Below are 20698 nucleotides of genomic sequence, written 5' to 3'. Positions count from 1 at the left end.
ACTACTAACTAATTTTATATTTATATATTGCCAAATTTTCAGAACTAAAAAAAAAAACAAAGAATCAAAACAGAACCCCCACTCTTCTCGTCCTTAGAGTCACCACCACCTTTGTGTTGATTGATCTCTCTTTCTCTCTCATCACCAACACCAACCTTAGAAACTGGCTCAAAAATGGAGGTGTCTAGTATCTGGGATAGTGTGGTGGAGTTAACCAAAGTGGCCCAACAAAAGGGTAGTGATCCTCTGTGTTGGGTTCTACAGTTGTCTTCTAACTTGAGTTCAAGGGGAGTCTCTATGCCCTCAGTGGAGCTAGCCAATGTTTTGGTTTCCCACATTTGCTGGGATAACAATGTTCCCATTATGTGGAAGTTTCTGGAGAAAGCCTTGATGTTAAAGATTGTGCCTCCAATGCTTGTTCTTGCTCTTCTTTCACAAAGGTTTGTGCTTTTAGTTTAAATAAGAGTTGGTGCAAGATTCTGGCTTTTCTGGGTTTTATGTTATTTTTGGTGAGCTAGGTTGTTATGATTTGAAGTGGGTTTAGATGAAGGGTGTGAATTTGTTTAAAAATTTGATCTTTTATCACTTCCCACTCGAACTGTTTGATTGATTTGGCCTTTTGTTTTGATAGGTGTTCAATGTTTGTATTTGATGACTCTTGTGGTTTCTAGGATTATTAGAAAATAAAAGTGAGAGCAAAATTTTTCATGCTGAATTGTTCTTTGGGACGAGGTAGAAATTTTGACCAAACTGGGCCATATTGTTTTGTTAAGCTCAGTTGACCCGTGGAGTGAAAGTCCTGCAGTCTACCGATGCTGATTCTAATTTATATCAACTATAAGTTTCAGTCTGTTCTTACCTATCCTGCACATTTTCAAAAAAACGGCGGGTTGGGTTGGCAACTTGACATGTTTGTCATTGTAGTATTGTACTTAAGTTTATATCTCTGTCCAGATGAGGACCAATTCAGAATGATTGATGTCTTCATCCAACTCCTTTTAGTATATACAAAACTCTCCTCGATTGTTTGAGTGACAGTTCATAGTGTATTTTATATCTGATTTTAGGCTTTCACTTGTGGGACATTGCTTGTTCCAAAATTCCTTTGTATTGTAGAAAATAAGAAAACTGATCGGCCATATTATCAACATGTATAGAGTCCTCGCATACCATAGTGGTAACTGGTTTTATTTTTTATGGTGAATGGTTATATATAAATTGTTCGCCATTCTATCTACAGGGTCATTCCAAGTCGATGTTCCCAGAAAGTTGCTTATAGACTTTACATGGAGCTCCTTAAGAGACACATGTTTACCCTTAAGTCTCAGATACATGGGGCAAATTATCAAATGTAAGATGTTAGTAAAGAAATGAGTTAGCTGACATTACTGACAGTAGCAATAACTATTATCTCATATCTCGAATTTGAAACCTTTATTTTTCATGCAGGATCATGAAATCAATAGATTCTGTTCTTCATCTTTCTGGAATGTTTGGTCTTTCAGTGAGTGAACCTGGTGTTCTAGTGGTTGAGTTTTTATTTGCAATTGTGTGGCAATTGCTTGATGCATCATTAGACGATGAAGGACTGTTGAACCAAACCCTGGAAAAGAAGTCCAAATGGGATATTGAACGTCAAGAAATGGAGATAGACTGTCATGGTAGCTACTATGGGAAGAGGAGGAAATACAATGAGATAATGAGGGATGCAAATACTGTCATGGCTATTGAGATAGTTGGGCAATTCCTTCAAAATAAAGTAACATCCAGAATTCTGTTCTTGGCTCGCCGACACTTGTAAGTATCTGTTCCCCCAAATGGTTACTTATCAAACATTGTCCTTTCCTGGTAGGGTGGATGATGTATACATTAGTTTGGTTTGGTCTTTCAAGCATTGATAAGCTTTCTTACTATCAATCTCATTATTTTAAATGCTATAAAACAATTCTGACATATACATAACTAATTAAATTTTGCTATTCACAGATTTTATTCTTGTCAGTTTGAGTGAGAGAATAGAATGTGTTTTTACATTTGATCCCTTTTTTCAGCAAGTCTTTCATACCTCAATGTCACTATCCAAGATACGCATAACATGTTGTTCCACTTTTCCAGGCCTACACATTGGACAAACTTTACTCAGCGTTTACAATTGCTCGCGTCAAATTCTTTAGCAATAAGAAGTTCAAAAACTCTTACTCCCGAGTCTCTTATGCTGTTGACTTCAAGCAGTCACTTCATATCGTCTCGAGAATACAAAACAAGTTCTCTGCAAAAGTTTCATGTAGTTATGGCTTCTAGATCTCTGGTTTCTTCTGCTAGTCTGTGCAATGGGGCCAGTCGTTCGGCTCTGTGGCTTCCTCTTGATCTTGTATTAGAAGATGCAATGGATGGTTATCAAGTTGATGCTACAAGTGCTGTTGAAAACATTACTGGTAAAGAGAGTTTTAATCCTTTCTGCTTAAATTAGTAATTCACATTACAATTGGATTTGAAAAAATAAATAAAAATAAATTATGTCTGTGAGACTAAGATGCTTCATTTTGTAGGTCTAATTAATACCCTTCAAGCAATAAATGGCACAGGCTGGCATGATACCTTTTTAGGTCTTTGGGTAGCAGCTCTTCGCCTTGTACAAAGGGTTTGTATTTGCTTTGAATGAACTTAATAATGATCCTTTTTTTAATGGTTTGGGAACAAAAATTTTAGTCATGATTTTTTATGGTTTTTAGGAAAGGGATCCAATAGAGGGCCCTGTGCCTCGCCTTGACACTCGCTTATGCATGCTGTTATGTATAACAACACTTGTGGTGGCTAATCTGATTGAAGAGGAGGAAACTTTACCAGCTAGTGATGTAGAATGTGGCACCCTCAACAGCTGGAAAGAAAAAGAGCTTCCAGAAAACCGCCGCCATGATTTAGTCTCCAGCTTACAGGTGTTGGGTGATTATCAGGGTTTGCTGACTCCTCCTCAATCTGTTGTTTCTGCTGCCAACAAGGCTGCTGCAAAAGCGATGCTGATTATTTCAGGTGTCAATATTGGGAGTGCATACTTTGAGTGCCTAGGTATGAAGGAAATGCCCATCAACTTTGGTGAGTAAAATTTCTGTCTAGTTTACACTCAAGTTTTCTGTTGTATATATTATTTGCAGTCTGTATATCTCTTTGGAGTTATTATCTTTGGTTTATGTGCTTCTTTACAGCTGGAAACATGCGCCATTTGATAGTTGAGGCCTGCATTGCTAGAAACCTACTAGACACATCTGCATATTCCTGGCCAGGTTATGTCAATGGACGTATAAACCAGCTACCACACGGTGTGCCAACTCAAGTGCCTGGTTGGTCAACATTTATGATGGGGGCTACTCTTACTCCAGTCATGGTTAATGCTTTGGTTTCAAGCCCTGCTTCAAGGTATATAAGCTCTTAACACAAATAACTTGTTGTAACTTTGATTGTTTATATCATCATAGAGAGTTCTATCCTAGTGAATCAATTCTGAAAAGTTTATGATCTTTGCTGCTACCCTATCTTACCACTTTCGAATGTAAATGCATAGGTAGATTTGTAATTTTATGGTATGCTTTGGATTTATCAAAGCATATTACGACTTTAAGGCCAATCAATGGCAATCTCTTGTCCTTTTAGCCAATTGTGGTATGATAGAAAACTTTTAACGAATTCGAACAGTGTGGCCTACAATTGGTTATATCTTTTGCCACTAGCACTATGAATCAGAATCTATGGTGGCCACGGCTAATAAGTTAAAGGGTAGCTGTGCATGTATGCGACTTTAGATTACCTTTTTACCTCCTTGTCTATGCCCTGGTCTTCAGTTACTCCTTTCTCTTTCCTGAAGCTAGGTTTATGAGATGCTCTTTTTTGTAAATTTACCCAAAGGTAAAGCTACTGAATTTAAGCTCATGGATTTGATGGAAGCTTAGCAGAACTTGAGAAAGTATTCGGGATTGCAATCAATGGATCAGATGATGAGAAGATATTTGCTGCTACCGTTTTATGTGGGACGTCACTACTTAGGGGTTGGAATATACAGGTGAAGAAAAATGATCAATTACTCGTCTTCCTTTCTTACTATTAATTCAAGGCAGTAGCTTTCTCACATTTCATGTTGTTTTGATCATAATGCATCTTGCCACACCTTTTCTGAATCAATCACCCTATTAATTTATGGTTCACACGTTATGCAGGAGCATACTGCTCATTTTATCATTCAATTATTGTCCCCTCCTGTTCCTGCTGATTATTCCGGCAGTGATAGCCATTTGATAGGCTATGCTCCAATGCTGAACGTCCTCATTGTTGGAATTGCATCTGTTGACTGCGTTCAGATCTTCTCTTTACATGGCCTGGTAAGTTTAACTTTCCATCAACTAAGAGTGAAGGATATGAATTAAGGTTGTTGGATCTTTAGTTAGTGATTGAGCACCCATGATTGTAAATGATGCACTTTACACATCAAATGCTAGTAAATTGTTTATCTCAAATATCTGTTTGATTGGATTTTCCCATTGAATGTAGATCAATAATTGCATTAAGGAAAGGGGAAAGCTAAGGACATTTGACATGCGAATTTAGTATAACAAATAATCTTGTAGATTTCAATAATGGACTTCGGTAGCAAGGAACGCTTCTAGCAGGCCTAATATAGAGTTTGTTATGTCGCTTCCAGCTATGCTTCTTAGCTTCCATAATCAGAAAAGTTGTAGCCAGGGCGGTTGGATAGAACTGGCACGACTTTTGTTTATGTATTCTTTTTTATTTGTTCTGGAAAATAAACTGTTTTTGTTGATCACTTGATCATGAAGATCGTTACTACAAAGGGCAAACGTTTGTTTATTCTCTGTACTTTTGGTCGGTCATTCATTTAGTCTCTGAAGTTTCAATGTCATCTATATAGTCCTTGAACTTGCAACTTTTAGTCTAGAATGTCCACTCTGTTAACAAGATGAGGTGGCCGTTAAATATCCTCCCAAAATTACCAAAATATTCTTATATCAATGTTTCCTTTTATTTTATGTAGTATTTCTTTTTTATTGTTTCCAATATATTTTTAAGAGATATGAATGCCTTTACTTGACAAAGTCATTTCCATTATTTCTTTGTGTCTTCATATAAATTTAACTTAAGGTGAAAATCATAAATTTATCAGATAATTGAAGAAAATATTAGAAAATATTGATCTAGGAGTATTTTTGCCATTTTACACTTTTTTGGAGGATCTTTAATTGCCACCTCATGTTAACGGTTAAATTGACGGAATTGACCTTTTAGATTAAGAATTGCAAGTTCGAGGACTATATAAAATGAAAATGTAACTTCAGGGACTAAATAGACAACCGATCAAAAGTGTAGGGACTAAACGAATGTTGGCCCTACTACAAAATTAAGACTACACATGCACAACTGGGAAGCAATAGGATAAACTGCATCAAAACTAGGTTGGCTGAAGTATAAATCACCCTGTTCAGTCCAAACCAAATTGGAAGAAAGAATGTAGTTTTGTAACCCTAACCAAAATGGATGCCCATGAAGCTAACTATACGTTACTTTATCAAAGCTTTTTGTGTGTTAGTTAATTATATTGCTGTTTTTGTTGTGTAGTGACTGTCATTTAGTTTTAAGCTAATGTGATTTGTTTGATTAATTTCTTAACAGGTTCCACAACTTGCATGTTCATTGATGCCAATTTGTGAGGTGTTTGGTTCTTGTGTTCCCAATGTCTCCTGGATTCTAACAACAGGAGAAGAAATCTCTGCCCATGCTGTATTTTCAAATGCATTTACTCTCCTTTTGAAGCTCTGGAGGTTTAATCATCCTCCTCTTGAGCATGGGGTAGGAGATGTACCCACAGTTGCATCCCGGCTAACACCTGAGTACCTCCTGTCAGTAAGAAACTCCTACCTGGTATCTTCTGCTACTGCTCACCAGGATCGTAATAAAAGGAGGTTGTCTGCTGTTGCAAGCTCATCATATCCAGAACCTGTATTTGTAGATTCTTTTCCAAAACTGAAGGTTTGGTATCGGCAGCATCAAGCATGTATAGCGTCAACACTCTCGGGTCTTGTGCATGGAACCCCTGTCCATCAAATTGTTGATGATCTTCTTAACATGATGTTCACAAAAATAAATAGAGGAAACCAGTCTGGAACTTCTGTGAATTCTCCAAGTACTAGTTCTTCTGGACCTGGGAATGAAGACAACTCTTTAAGACCTAAATTGCCTGCTTGGGATATCCTAGAAGCTGTTCCCTTTGTGGTTGATGCTGCTCTGACAGCCTGTGCTCATGGAAGACTTTCTCCTCGTGAGCTGGCTACAGGTTAGCCTTGTTCTGCTCTCATTTTCTTGTGGTTGCTGAATTGTTAATTATATTTAGTCACATCCAAGAGAATATGTGAAATAGTTTCTAAGTGGTGATTCTTTTAAGAAATTTAATCCTGAAAGTGTGATCACTTTAGTACATATTGCCACAATCTCGTGAATGAATTTCATCCAAGTGGTTATCTAAGATGTTCTAAAGTCGTCTTTATGCAATCTGTAAATATAGTCAAGCTGAAATTATATTACTAGTTGTGGCACTCAGATTGTAGAGAGAGAAGTTATCATTATGAAAGTTTACCTCTATTATTAAATAAGAATTTTCACTATTTCAGGGCTTAAAGATTTGGTTGATTTTCTTCCTGCATCTTTGGCGACCATTGTGAGTTACTTTTCTTCTGAAGTTACACGAGGAATTTGGAAACCAGTTTTTATGAATGGAACTGATTGGCCCAGTCCAGCTGTGAATCTATCCTATGTTGAGGAACAGATCAAGAAAATTTTAGCTGCTACTGGTGTTGATATACCTAGCCTTGCTGCAGGTATTATTTTTTCTGTTATATTATTTCTTTAACCATTTTCAATCGTAACGGCTATAAGAGCCATGTTCCCTCTAATAAGGCTTGATTTCTATAGGGAGAAGCTCTCCAGCTACACTTCCACTACCTCTAGCTGCCTTTGTAAGTGTTACCATCACATATAAGATAGACAGAGCATCGGAACGTTTCCTCAGTTTGGCTGGCCCCACCTTGGAGTGCCTTGCAGCTGGTTGTCCATGGCCTTGTATGCCAATTGTAGCATCTCTGTGGACTCAAAAGGCGAAGAGGTGGAGTGACTTCCTTGTCTTCTCTGCATCTCGGACCGTTTTCCTCCAGAACAGTCAGTCAGTGGTTCAACTTCTTAAAAGCTGCTTTATTGCTACACTTGGCTTGAATGCCACTCCGACCTCGAGCAATGGTGGTGTGGGAGCACTTCTTGGCCATGGATTCGGATCCCATTTCTGTGGTGAAATCTCACCTGTTGCACCAGGAATTCTTTATCTACGTGTGTACCGGTCAATAGCAGATATTGTCTTCATGACTGAAGAGATTGTAGCTATCTTGATGCAGTCTATAAGAGAGATAGCATGTAGTGTGCTTTCTAAAGAGAGACTGGACAAGTTGAAAACCAAAAAAGGAATGAGATATGGACAGGTTTCACTTGCTACAGCAATGAATCAGGTGAAACTAGCAGCTTCACTTGGGGCATCTCTGGTATGGTTAACAGGAGGCTTGTGCCTGGTTCAGTCATTGATCAAAGAAACTTTGCCTTCTTGGTTTATATCGATGCACTGGTCTGAGGAGGAACAAGGGACAGAAGGAACGGTAGCCATGCTTGGGGGCTATGCACTTGCATACTTTGCAGTGCTCTGTGGAGCCTTTGCTTGGGGAGTTGATTCATCATCACCAGCATCAAAACGACGGCCTAAAATCCTTGGTACCCACATGGAATTTCTCGCGAGCGCCCTTGATGGGAAGATATCACTTGGTTGTGATTCAGCAACATGGCGTGCATATGTGTCTGGTTTTATAACTCTAATGGTAGGCTGTACACCAAACTGGATGCTAGAAGTGGATGTAGAAGTATTGAAGAGACTGAGTAATGGTCTAAGGAAATGGAATGAGGAAGAACTTGCTATAGCCTTGTTGGAGATTGGAGTTGGTACAATGGGTGCAGCCGCCGAACTCATAGTCGAAAATGAGATGTAAATTCCCTTTCCTCTACCCAATTTTTCACTTTGTTTTTCAGGCGGCAGATGTATATCTTAGGATCTTTAATATCATGTAAATTAGTTTCATTGCCGGAAGTAACTTATTTTTGTAGTGAAAGGTTCAAAGCTGGTACTACAAAAACCACATCCCTTGTTACAAGCACCTGAACCAAAAGTGTAAAACTCTAAACATAAATCTAACCAAATTTCAGTTCTTTCCCAAAAATATGGTTGTTCATTAGTCTACAGGTGGCAACCTTAGGCCATCTTGACCTTCTCCATGTTTGACCGATCATGCCCTAAGATTTAGCATCAATCTACATACATGTACAGAACAGCAAATGCGCAGTCTTAGTTTACATTTCTCAGATTCTCAATGTCACTCTCAAGCACTGAATACCACTCAAAATAGCAGCTAATGTGTCTGAGACATGGCCGATTCAGAACAAAGCAGCCTATGGGACAATGTCATAAAGCAAACCAAGGAGGCTCAAGAACAGGGCAGTGATCCTTTGCTCTGGTCAGTACAAGTCTCGTCGATTTTGAGCTCAGCAGGGGTGTCCCTGCCCTCAATGGAGCTCTGTGATGTGATGGTCTCATACGTTGTTGGGATAACAATGTGCCCATTTTGTGGAAGTTTCTAGAAAAGGCCATGGTATACAAAATGGTGCTATCTATGCTTGTTCTTGCTCTGCTTTCATCCAGGTTTGGCGTTTCTTTTCAATTCCGCTGCATTCTGTTAGATGAATAATTGAATATGGTGTTGGCATGAATTCGGCCGGGAATCACGGAGTAATTAGTGGTAGTTAGTGGTAGAAATAGTGTTAGAATTAGTCATCGATCTACTTATTCTCCTAGTACTTCTCCTAAATTTTTTTTCCTTTTGAATTAATTCATTCTGATGTTTGGGGACCCTCTAAAGAGTCTACTGTGTCAGGCATGAGATATTTTGTGTCATTTATTGATGATTGCACACGTCTTTCATGGATTGTTCTTCTTAAAAATAAAGATGAGGTTTTTCCTGTTTTTCGTGCTTTCCATACTTCTGTCCAAACACAATATAATGCCACCATTCGAGTTCTTCGTTCTGATAATGGGGGGGGGGGAATATGTGAATCATGTCTTTCAGGAGTTCTTTAACACACAAGGAATTGTTCATCAAACAACGTGTCCTTACACTCCTGAGCAAAATGGGGTTTCTGAAAGAAAAAATCGTCATTTACTTGATATGGCTCGATGTATTCTTTTTAGTGCCCACATGCCTAAATACCTTTGGGGTGATGCTGTCATTACTTCCGCCCACCTCATTAATCGTCTTCCATCTCGTGTCCTTCAGGGGAAAGTTCCCTATGAGGTGCTTGCATCTCATGTCTCATTACCCTCTTTTCATAACATTCTTGCCCGTGTTTTCGGTTGTGTTGTTTTTGTTCATCTTCCACAACATCAGCGTTCTAAGTTGGATGCCCGGGCAGTTAAATGTGTGTTTGTTGGGTACGGCGGACATCAGAAAGGGTACCGGTGCTATCATCCCCCTACCCGGAAGTACTATGTCACTATGGATGTTACATTTTTTGAGGATATGAGTTATTCTACCTCTTCTAATATTGCTCTTCAGGGGGAGAATTCATACTTTGAAGAACTGTATCATGGAGAGGGGGAGACAAGTAAGCCAGTCGATATGGTAACAGGTTCTGTTGAGATTACCAATGTGACAGCTACACAGGCACCACCGGAGGTCGTCACTCGAGAGATTCAGGCACCAGAAGATGATAACACAACTGCCCCTCATGTCTCCCGTACAACTGTTTATACCCCTGACCAATGCTCTCCTGGTGCAGAAGATCACTTATCTGAGGTTAGTCATAGGAGACAATATGTTTTGCCAAATAGGTCTACTCGGGGGCAACCAACAAAACAATATGAACCTACCCTTCAGACTAAAGCCAAGTATCTTGTGGAAAATTTTATATCTACCAAAAGATTATCTAAGTCATATGAGTCATTTGTGAATCAAATATCTACTGTATCAGTACCTAACAAAGTGCATGATGCATTGGGAGATCCAAAATGGAGGAAAGCAATGGAGGAAGAGATGGAAGCATTACAAAAAAACAATACTTGAGAGCTTGTACCTCCACCACATGGGAAGAAGACTGTATGATGTCGTTAGGTATTTACAGTGAAGCATAATCCAGATGGGTCAGTAAGCCGGTATAAAGCACGACTAGTAGCAAAGGGGTTCACCCAAACATATGATATAGACTATGATGAGACGTTTGCACCTGTTGCAAAAATAAACAAGTGTACCGATATTGTCCCAACTTAGTCACCTCACAGGTGTTGGGTTTTAATCACAAAAGGCCTCGGTACAATTGGTTATTATCCACCCACTTATAAGCTTTATTTTCTTTGTCACTTCTTAGATGTGGGATCTCTGCTCTCCAACATGCCCCCTCACGTGCAACCTAATTTTTAGGTCTGCATGTGACAGATTAACATCCCACATACTGGGATGAAAGAAACTAAGGTCCAGTAACCAACGACACTTAGTGGCCATCGAATCAGAAATCCTCTGATGGCATGACAAAGTGGCACCCAACTCGGGCCCACGAAAGATTGGAGGCGCGACTGGAGAGGAACCCGCTCTGATACCATGTTAAACAGCGATAAGCGTTGCCCGTGGACCAACTGTACCGATATTGTCCCAACTTAGCCACCTCACAGGTGTTGGGTTTTAATCACAAAAGGCCTCGGTACAATTGGTTATTATCCACCCACTTATAAGTTTTATTTTCTTTGTCACTTCTTAGATGTGAGATCTCTCCTCTCCAACATATTGTTGCATTTTAATGGTGACACAAACATTCATGGATTGGTTTTACAGGGTTATTCCGAGTAGACGATTACAGCCTGCGGCTTATAGAGTTTACTTGGAGATCCTAATGAGACATGCCACTCAGACCTCAGATATATTGGCCTAATTATCAAATGTGAGTTCCTAGTCTGTCTAATTGTTGATATTTATTTTGCATTGTTTTATTTGTTTAACCAATCTTTTTTATACAGGGTTATGAAATCCATAGATGCTACTCTTGATTTGTCCCAGATGTTTGGACTTAAAATCAGTGATGCTGGGACTATTGTGGTTGGGTTCATCTTCTCAACTGTGTGGCAGTTGGTTGATGCATCATTAGATGATGAGGGTTTGCTGGAACATAATAACCCAGAAAAGAAGTCTAGATGGATAATTAAACCTCAAGAAATGAAGATAGACAATTGTGAGAACGGAACTGGACACTATGAGAGATTACACAATCAGAATACTGTTATGGCTATTGAGTTGATCACACTGTTTTTGCAAGACAAGCTAACTTCCAAGATTCTAAATTTGGCAAAACAAAACATGTACGCATCAGTGCATTGTGTGATTATTGCGTGATATTAAGGATTCTTCTGTTGGACTATGCCACGGAACTGGTCGCTCTACCATATGGCTTCCACTTGATCTGGTACTTGAAGATGCCTTGATTCTTACAAGGGTCATTAATGCCACAAGTCTAATTGACATTCTCTCTGATAAAGCAGATATTGTATATGATTAGTCCTTTATACCATTTATAAATGAGGTATATAACTATATATACAAATACAAGTTTGTTAATTTTCCTCAGATTTGATCAAGATTCTTCAAGCCATCAATTGTGCAACTTGGCATGACACTTTTTTGAACTTATGGATTGCAGCTCTTCGTCTTGTTCAAAGAGTTAGTGTCATATTGTTTAACCGTGATTTTCTTTGCCTCAAAATTCTCTTCCTTGCCAAGATGATAGTCAGCAAGGAAATGCATGCTGGTAGAGTTCTTAGTAAAATGAGCTAAACTCAGTTAGAGTCAAAATTGTTTTCACTCTGACCTACAGAATTAATGCTCCCTCGTTTATCTGTTACCATATAATTTCAAGAACTCTAGCTGATCGCCTTTCGTATTCTATTTTCAATAATCTGTTTAGGAAAGGAACCCAATCGATTCTCCTATGCCGGATAATGATTCACGCATGAGCAAGATGAAAGCGCACTTGTGGCTGCTAATCTTATTGAAGAAGATGAAAGTGCAAAAGTAGACGAGACAGAGCATAAGTTCACCAATCAACAGGAGAAGCAAAAGTATACAAGGAAGTCTCGCCATGATTTAGTCTCAAGTTTACAAACGCTGGGAAACTTTATAGGACTGCTGGCTCCCCCTCGCTTTGCATTTACCAAAGCAAATCGTGCTGCTGCAAAAGCTATGTTCTTTATTGATGGGTCAGTCCCTTCTTAATTGGAGGTAGAAATTTATGCGGTAATTTACTACATGAGAAAAACATGTGTTGCAAGAGCCTTGATGACTCATTGGCTTACACAAAGCTAGTTTGCTATTCATATAGCATAGGAGTGCAACTTAGTTTGAAAAGAAAGAAACAAACCTATAAACATAGATGGGATGTGTCAACAATTTTTGAAGATAGAGCATACATGCATTAATAAGCATGCAAACATTGAGCATGAGGAAGACACTTGACTTTACTTCCAATTGCATTTACGTGCATGAGTTGCATGACATGGTGCATGAAGTCATTTGCCTATATAAAGGCATAGAGATTGTAGAAAATATATCCCAAGATAGAGATACAAACCTTAGAGTGTTTATGTAGTAGTGTGGTCCTCACTTAGATAGATTGAGAGCAAAAGTGTCTCAATTAGTGAGAAATGAATTCCTCTTGAGAGATAGAGGTGTGTTAACACTTTAGTTAGTCTAGAGTGAGTTGTTTCTTATAATCTCATTATTTAGTATAGTGGAAGAAAGTATTACTGCTGCCCCGAGGACGTAGGTTTATTTATTGAACCTCGTTAAATATCGTGTCATCTTTTTGTTGCTATTTCCGCTAATCACACCAAGGGTGGGAAAAGTCAGATCCTGGGATAATCATCTATATGTCGTTTTTGTATTAGGCAGCCACTATTTTCCCAACACGTGGTATCAGATCCCGACGCTCATTGTCTGTGGCATCTGGTGGTGATCAAGATGGCAGAATCATCGTCATCGCCGGCAACAATGGTTAAGTTGACATCGTCAAAATACTCCATTTGAAAGCCTAAAATGGAGGATATCCTTTACAACAAGGATATGTACGAGCCTCTTCAAAATGGTGGAGAGAAGCCAGCAGGCAAGACCGATGTGGAATTGAGCATCCTGAACAGAAAAGTTGTTGCAAGAATTCGTCAATGGGTTGATGAAAGTGTTTTTCATCATGTGGCACAAGAAACCAATGTCTACTCAAGGTGGACAAAGCTTAAGTCCATGTATGAGCGAAAGACCGCACACAACAAAACCTCGTCCATTCGGCAGTTGGTGAACACGAAGTACATGGATGGTCATAGTGTTTCGAAACACTTAAGCGAATTCAAAGACATGGTGAATCAATTGACAAATATGAAGATGGTGTTTGATGATGAGTTGCAAGCACTGTTGTTACTAAGCTCATTGCCAGACAGCTGGGACACCTTGGTGGTGTCATTAAGCAACTCGGCTCTTCAAGGCGTTCTTACACTGAGCATTGTAAAAGACAGCATGTTCAATGAAGAAGCAAGAAGGAAGAAGCAAGGAAGCATGTTCATTAGTGAGAAGAAAATTCTTCTTGAGAGATAGAGGTGTGTTAACACTTTAGTTAGTCTAGAGTGAGTTATTTCTTGTCATCCTATTATTTAGTATAGTGGAAGAAAATACTACTACTGCCCCGATGACGTAGGCTTATTTGAGGAACCTCGTTAAATATCTTGTCTTCTTTTTGTTGCTATTTCCGCTAATCACACCAAAAGTGGGAAAAGTCAGATCCTGGGATAATTATCTATCTGTCAGCCTTGTATTAGGCAGCCACTACTTTCCCAACATTTATATCAGGGACTAGTGTTGAAAGTTCATACTTGGATTGCATCAGTATGGACAACATATCTGTAGACTACTGTAAGTCAACTAGTTCTAGGTAGGTTACAAGTTAAGCTTTCAGTTACAGAAGTTGAAATTGGCACTGCGCATTGCTATGCCATGTGATTCTCGCGTAAACATTGTTCCATCTCCTTGTTTCAGCAGGAAACATGCGTCATCTGATTGTTGAGGCTTGTATCGCAAGAAACCTACTAGACACTTCCGCATATTTCTGGCCAGGCTATGTTAAAGGATGCATCAATGAATTACCTTCTAATGTAACTTCCCAAGTGCCTAGTTGGTCATCGTTAATGCAGGGGGCACCACTTGCACCAGTCATGACCATGGCAATGCTTTCAAATCCCGCATCAAGGTACACTGTAAACATATCTTATCAGTGAAGAAGCTATATCAATTAAACAATAAATTTTTCTGTTTCATTTCCTAAGAAACACTTAAAAGCTTCTATATACTTGCTCGACTTGATCACGACATGTAAGCTATTGAATGTAAGCTCATTGTTTGGGTGAAAGCTTAGAAGAGTTTGAGAAGATATTCGACTTAGCTGTCAAAGGATCAGATAATGAAAAAATATCAGCAGCTAGTATCCTTGGTGGAGCCTCCCTCAGTCAAGGTTGGAATGTACAGGTTATCCATCTTGCAGCGTTTGATGATAGTTGGCAACTTTAGAATTCTATCTTTCTAATCATTCTGATTAATTTGAGGTCTGAATCTCATGTAGGAACACACTGTTCGTTTTATTATTAGGTTGTTGTCTTCTCCATCATCTACAAATCATTCTGAAAGTGGCAGCGATCTAATGGGTCATGCTTCACTGCTAAATGCACTTCTATCTGGGATCTCTACCATTGATAATATCAAGATTTTCTCGCTACTTGGCATGGTACATGCACTTTCATCTACTCTGCTCTTGATTTCCTTTCTGCAATTCTCAAATTGCCAAGTACGAGCATCAAAATATAATTTAATAGGAATTTTAATTGGTTCGTACTGTCCAGTGTTTTCAAAGGCGACGCCGGTGCGCGCCTTCAGGCGGAGCGACGAAGAAAAGCCCCGCAAGTTCAAACCCAAGTGAGAAAATGGAAAGGCGACAACCAGAGCGACGGAGCAAAGGGAAAGCCAGAGGCGGGCAAAGAAGACAATGGAATTATTTTTCTTTTCTAAGGGCCAAAACGACGTCGTTATGGCATTTGTTTTAATTAAAACGATGCATTTTGTATTATTTAACGATACAGCCCCCTCCCCCCATCAATTATTCATTCAACCTAGCTAATCATCCTCTCTCTGCCTCCCTGCTTCTCTCTACCTCTATGCCTCTCTCTACCTCTATGCCTCTCTTTGCTTGTAATAAAGTCCATTTTGATGTGAAGAAAGAGTATCAATTAGTTATAAAGGAATTTAAGGATTTGAAATTTAAGAGAGGTGCTATGCTCCGTGAGATTGAGGAAGGAATTGGTGGTGGAAATGATAGTATAAAATCTCCATTAGAAGAATGTGGGAGTAGTGTTGCTTAACCAAAAGTCAAAGGACCACTTGATAGTTTTGTATCTTCTCAACCTAGGCAAATCGTATTGAATGCAGCTTACAAAAAAGAGTTAAGAAAAGAAGTTTGTTGAATGGTTGGCCGTTTTATATTTTCTAGGGTGCTTCATTTTAATACAATTAATGATCTATTTTGGTTAGCCATGGTAGAGGGAATTGCCAAGTATGGTGTAGGGTTCAAATCTCCTTCTATGCATGAATTAAGGACTTGGATTCTTAAGAAAGAAGTTGAAGACATTGATAAGTACTTGTTAGAGCATAAGAAAGCTTGGGAAAAGTATGGGTGTTCTATTATGTCGGACGGTTGGACCGATGAAAAGGGTAGAGTACTTCTTAATTTTCTTGTGAATAGTTTGGCGGGTACTTTCTTTTTGAAGTCATTGATGCATCCGGTAGTGTAAAGAATGGTAGTTTAATGCTAAAGTATTTGGATGAAATGGTTAGAGAAGTTGGGGAAGAGAATGTGGTTCAAATAATCACCGATAATACATCAAATTATAAAAATGCGGGCCTTAGACTTATGCAAAGGAGGTTGAAGTTGTGGTGGACTCCATGTGCGGCACATTGTATTAATCTTATGCTTGAAGATATTAGCAAGCTAACCATCTTTAAGAAGACCATTGCAAGTGCTAAGAAAGTGGTGAAATTTCTCTATGGTCACACATGGGTCCTTTCTCTCATGAGAGAATTCACAAACAACAATGAGATCATTTGTCCGGCGGTAACTCGCTTTGCAACTTACTTGCTCACCCGTCAAAGTATCTATAAACAAAAACAACATCTTCAAATGATGTTTAATAGCATGAAGTGGATTGAGGGTCCTTTTGTAAAAAGTCATGAAGGCATAGGGGCTCGTGCAATTGTTCTATTTGAAAAGAACTTTTGGAGTTATGTTGCATTTTGTGTGAAGAGTGTGATGTCATTAGTGTGTGTTTTGAGGGAGGTTGATTCGGAGGTAAGACCTGTTATGGGCTACATATATGAATTGATGGATGCCACCAAGGAGAAGATTGCATTTGAATTGATCAACCAATTTGGAACAAAATTGATGCAAGGTGGACTCCTTAACTGCATCAACCTGACGGATATTTTCTAAACCCTCAACTACATTATGAAGACAACTTCTTAACTGTTTTAGAAGTCAAGAAATGATTGCATGAATGCATGGATATGATGATGTCATTTGAGGATCGGTTAAGGGCTGATATCCAATTTGAGATGTTTGATAGATGCCTTGGAGAGTTTGGAAGTAAGATAACAATACATTCCATAAAGCTAAGAAGTCCAGGTAATGCCTCATATATTATTCTTTATAATACAATTGTTTACATTCTATTATTTACAGTTTATAGTAATTTATATTTTCAGTGAGTTGGTGGGAGCATTTTAGAGAGGAAACACCTGAGTTGACAAAGTTTGTTATCCGTGTACTTAGCCTAACATGTAGTGCTTCTGGATGCGAGAGGAATTAGAGTACATTTGAGTCGGTAAGGAATTACTTAATCATTACTAATTTATATAATCAATAGCATGTTCATGTCATCTAAAATTATTCTTATGTTTGTTTTAGATTCACATTAAGAAAAAGAACCGACTTGAGCACAAAAGATTAAATGCATTGGTTTATGTCAAGTACAACTCTTTACTAAGAGAAAGAAACATTAGAAGAAGAGTGAAGAAGCTTGATCCCATTGTAGTGGAAGAAATCGATTCTGATGATGAATGGATATCGGAGGTGGAAGATCCTATATTGCAAAATGATCTCTCTTGGCTTGAAGAAGGTGTGTTTGAGGTGGAACCTATAAGAAATGTACCGATTGAATGTTATGAACAAAATTTATCAATTAGAGTTCCTATATGTGTGGAGCCACTAGATGAGCCAACAATAGATGATGTTCCTTTATTGGATGATGACATGAGATTTAATGAGCCCTCTTACGCACCTTCTTCTAAAAGGAAGAATGTTGAAAGTTCACGTAAGTACTTTCTTACTCATCCTTATGTTATTTAGTTTGTCTAGAATATATGTATCAATTCATATTTATACTAGTACATTTTTGTTTTTAGGTAAAGAAAAATCCAAATCTAAAAAGAAAATAAAAACATTGAATGCATTACTTAGGAATGAAGATGAGATTGAAGACCTTACTTTACATCCACATATTGATGCATTGAACATTGATGATTGTAATAATATTCATGTGGGTGTGAGTGGATATGATGATGAAGATTGAACACATTTAAATGTGGCTCTTGCATTTAATTTAATATGAGTCTATATATTAATTCTATAATTTGATTAGAACCTTATTTTGGATGAATGTTATACTTATAATGACATATTCATATATTTTGAAAGATATTCATATTATTTGAAAATTATTGTATTAAATTAATGTTTGTTGGAAATGAGATCGCCTTAAATCATCTTTGCGCGCCGATTCTCTCGCCTTATGAGACTTGACCATATCGCCTTCGCTTTCGCATCTGAAAACATTGGTACTGTCTTTGCCAGGTTCCTCAATTAGCATGTTCATTGATGGCAATCTGTGAGATTTTTGGGTCATGCGTACCCTGTAGCTCAGGAAGTCAGACAACAGATAATGAAACTTCTGCTCATACTGTGTTTTCTAATGGATTTACTCTTTTCGTAAAATTATGGAGGTTTGATCGTTGCTTTGGAGCTAGACCAGCAGATATACCAACAGTTGGATCCAACCTTACTCTGGAATGCCTTCTACTACTACGGAACTCTCACCTCATGTCGCCTGGAAATGTGTCCAAGGATTGTAATAAAAGGAGGCTAGCATCTGTGGCAAGCTCATCATCTACACACCCCATCTACATTGATTCATTTCCAAACTTCAAAGCCTGGTACAATCAGCACAATGCATGCATAGCTTCCACCCTCTCTGGAGTTACCCATGGAACCCCCGTTCCTCACCATGTTAATGAGCTTTTCAACTTTATGTTCAAAGAGAAGGAGGAAGGAAGACAGTCTTTAGATTCTAATACTTCTATAGATTGTAGTCCATTTGGAGGAGATGAATCTACATTCTTGGGCAAACTGCCTGCTTGGGAGATTCTGGCTGCTGTTCACGACGTGGTTGATTCTGCTTTAATAGCCTGTGACAATGGAAGACTCTCACCGCGCAAACTGGCTATGGGTAAGTGTAGTGCCCTCATATGATTTCCCTAACTCTATGAAAAGGATTTGCTTGAAACTTGAAAGCAGTCATATATGAGAATGTACCTGGGAAGTGGAAAATATCAATGCTTTTTGTGAAATGATGTGCCAGCAAATTCTAATATGCTACTAAAGCCTATATGTTATAATCTCTTTAGGTCTCAAAGTTTTGGTTGATTTTCTTCCTGCATCTTTGGGGACTATTGTGAGCTACTTGACAGCTGAAGTAACAAGGGGTACTTGGAAACCAGCTTCAATGAATGGAATAGATTGGCCCTGCCCTGATGCAAATTTGTCATACGTCGAGGAAAAGATACAGACAATTGTAGCTGCTGTTGCTGTTGACGTCTCAAGCACTTCTTCAGGTCTCTACGAAGTCAATGTTTGTTTTCTATTTATTTTTGTCCACATTTAAGTGAATAAGCATGATGATAAGTTCCTAAATCGATCATCGATGTACACAGTTAATTATGTTCTTTCCATCAGTTTGTTCTAGAGTGATAATCTCTTAATTTCCTCAATATCATGACGAAGTGTTTGTCCTGAACTCCTGATAGGAACATGTCAAGTTACACTGCCATTGCCCTTGGCTGCCTTAGTGTACCTGACTATAGCATACAAAACTGACAGAGATTCACGACGGTATCTCGACTTGCCTTCACAGGCATTAGCCTCCGTCGCAGCAGGTTGCCCCTGGCCATGCATGCCAATTGTGTATTCATTGTGGAGCCAGAAAGCAAAACGTTGGAGTGCATTCTTAGGAGCTGCTTCACTGCCACACTTGGCCTGCATTCCAATCCTCTCTCACACAATGGAGGTATTGGAGCCCTTCTTGGCCATGGAATCGCATCACATGCTCAAGACGACAGTGTTTCTCCTGTTTCCCTGGGATATTACATGCATGTTTATCCACATTTATCTGACGTATTCTTCTTGAACAAAGAGATTGTTTCCCTCTTGATAGAATGTGTAAGAGAGATAACAAGAAAGAAGACAGCTGCCATTCTTCTTGAACAAAGAGATTGTTTCCCTCTTGATAGAATGTGTAAGAGAGATAACAAGAAAGAAGACAGCTGCCAAGAACGCAAGGATACAAGGACAGTTTGAAATGGCTTAAAATTTGACACAGTGTAAGCTGGTGGCTTCCCTTGCAGCATCGTTAGTGTGGTCATCAGGAGGCTTAGGTCTGGTGCAGTCACTGTTCGAAGAGTTCTTACCATCGTGGTTTGTATCGGATCAAAGCTCAAGTCAAGAAGGAGATTCAACTCAAGTTGCATGGCTCAAAGGATATGTTGTTTCATATTTTGCATCCTTGTGCGGAGCTTTCGTTTGGGGTGTAGGCTCATCATCATGGGGATCCAAGCGTCGCCGGAAGATTCTCGGAACACACATGGAGTTTCTGGTGGCTGTACTGAAAGGGAAGATGATGCTGCGTTGTGATGAGATCACTTGGCGTGCCTATGTGTTGGGATTCATAAGCTTGATGGTGATCTGCATGCCAACTTGGGTGTTGGAGGTGGATGTGCATGTCTTGAAGACAATCAGTAAGAAGCTGAGTGAGTGGAATGAGACTGAAAGCTCTATGGAATTGCTGTGGATTGGTGGTCTTGATTCCATGGGTGCTGCTGTTGAAATGATAATCGAATGCGAGCAATAAATTTCTTGATATTTTTTTTTTTTGCATTTAAATTCAATTGAAATGTCAAATTACTTCAGAATTGAGGAAATGATTGTGCATGAGGGTGTGATAACTGGTGAGTCATAGATTTTAAGGAGTAATATGTGGTATATATATCATCTTCATGTTTGATCTCAAAATCATCAGAATCCAATTTTCCTCTCTACAAAACCTAAATTTAATCAAAAGGAGATGTTGACTAGTTTAATGCCTCTATGAAATTGT

At 38.8% G+C, this 20698-nt stretch overlaps 1 protein-coding gene and 1 pseudogene across 1 annotated transcript; both read left to right on the top strand.

Annotated features, from left to right (window-relative positions):
* Nucleotides 1-87: 87 nt before the first annotated feature.
* On the top strand, nucleotides 88-8302 carry LOC126791510 (mediator of RNA polymerase II transcription subunit 33A). Its single transcript, XM_050517968.1, has 12 exons — nucleotides 88-440; nucleotides 1241-1351; nucleotides 1450-1797; nucleotides 2116-2435; nucleotides 2550-2641; nucleotides 2733-3093; nucleotides 3204-3414; nucleotides 3940-4054; nucleotides 4209-4370; nucleotides 5677-6337; nucleotides 6672-6878; nucleotides 6973-8302. The coding sequence occupies exons 1-12, from the start codon at nucleotides 175-177 to the stop codon at nucleotides 8082-8084; spliced, it is 3966 nt and encodes a 1321-aa protein (XP_050373925.1). The 5' UTR covers nucleotides 88-174; the 3' UTR covers nucleotides 8085-8302.
* A 215-nt stretch (nucleotides 8303-8517) lies between these two features.
* Nucleotides 8518-20452, top strand: LOC126792238 (mediator of RNA polymerase II transcription subunit 33A-like; annotated as a pseudogene).
* Nucleotides 20453-20698: the final 246 nt, after the last annotated feature.

The sequence above is a fragment of the Argentina anserina genome, chromosome 4 (assembly GCF_933775445.1).
Source record: "Argentina anserina chromosome 4, drPotAnse1.1, whole genome shotgun sequence".
Taxonomy (NCBI): Eukaryota; Viridiplantae; Streptophyta; class Magnoliopsida; order Rosales; family Rosaceae; genus Argentina; species Argentina anserina.
Note: the sequence above shows the minus strand (reverse complement) of the source record. Positions and strands in the feature narration are given on the sequence as shown.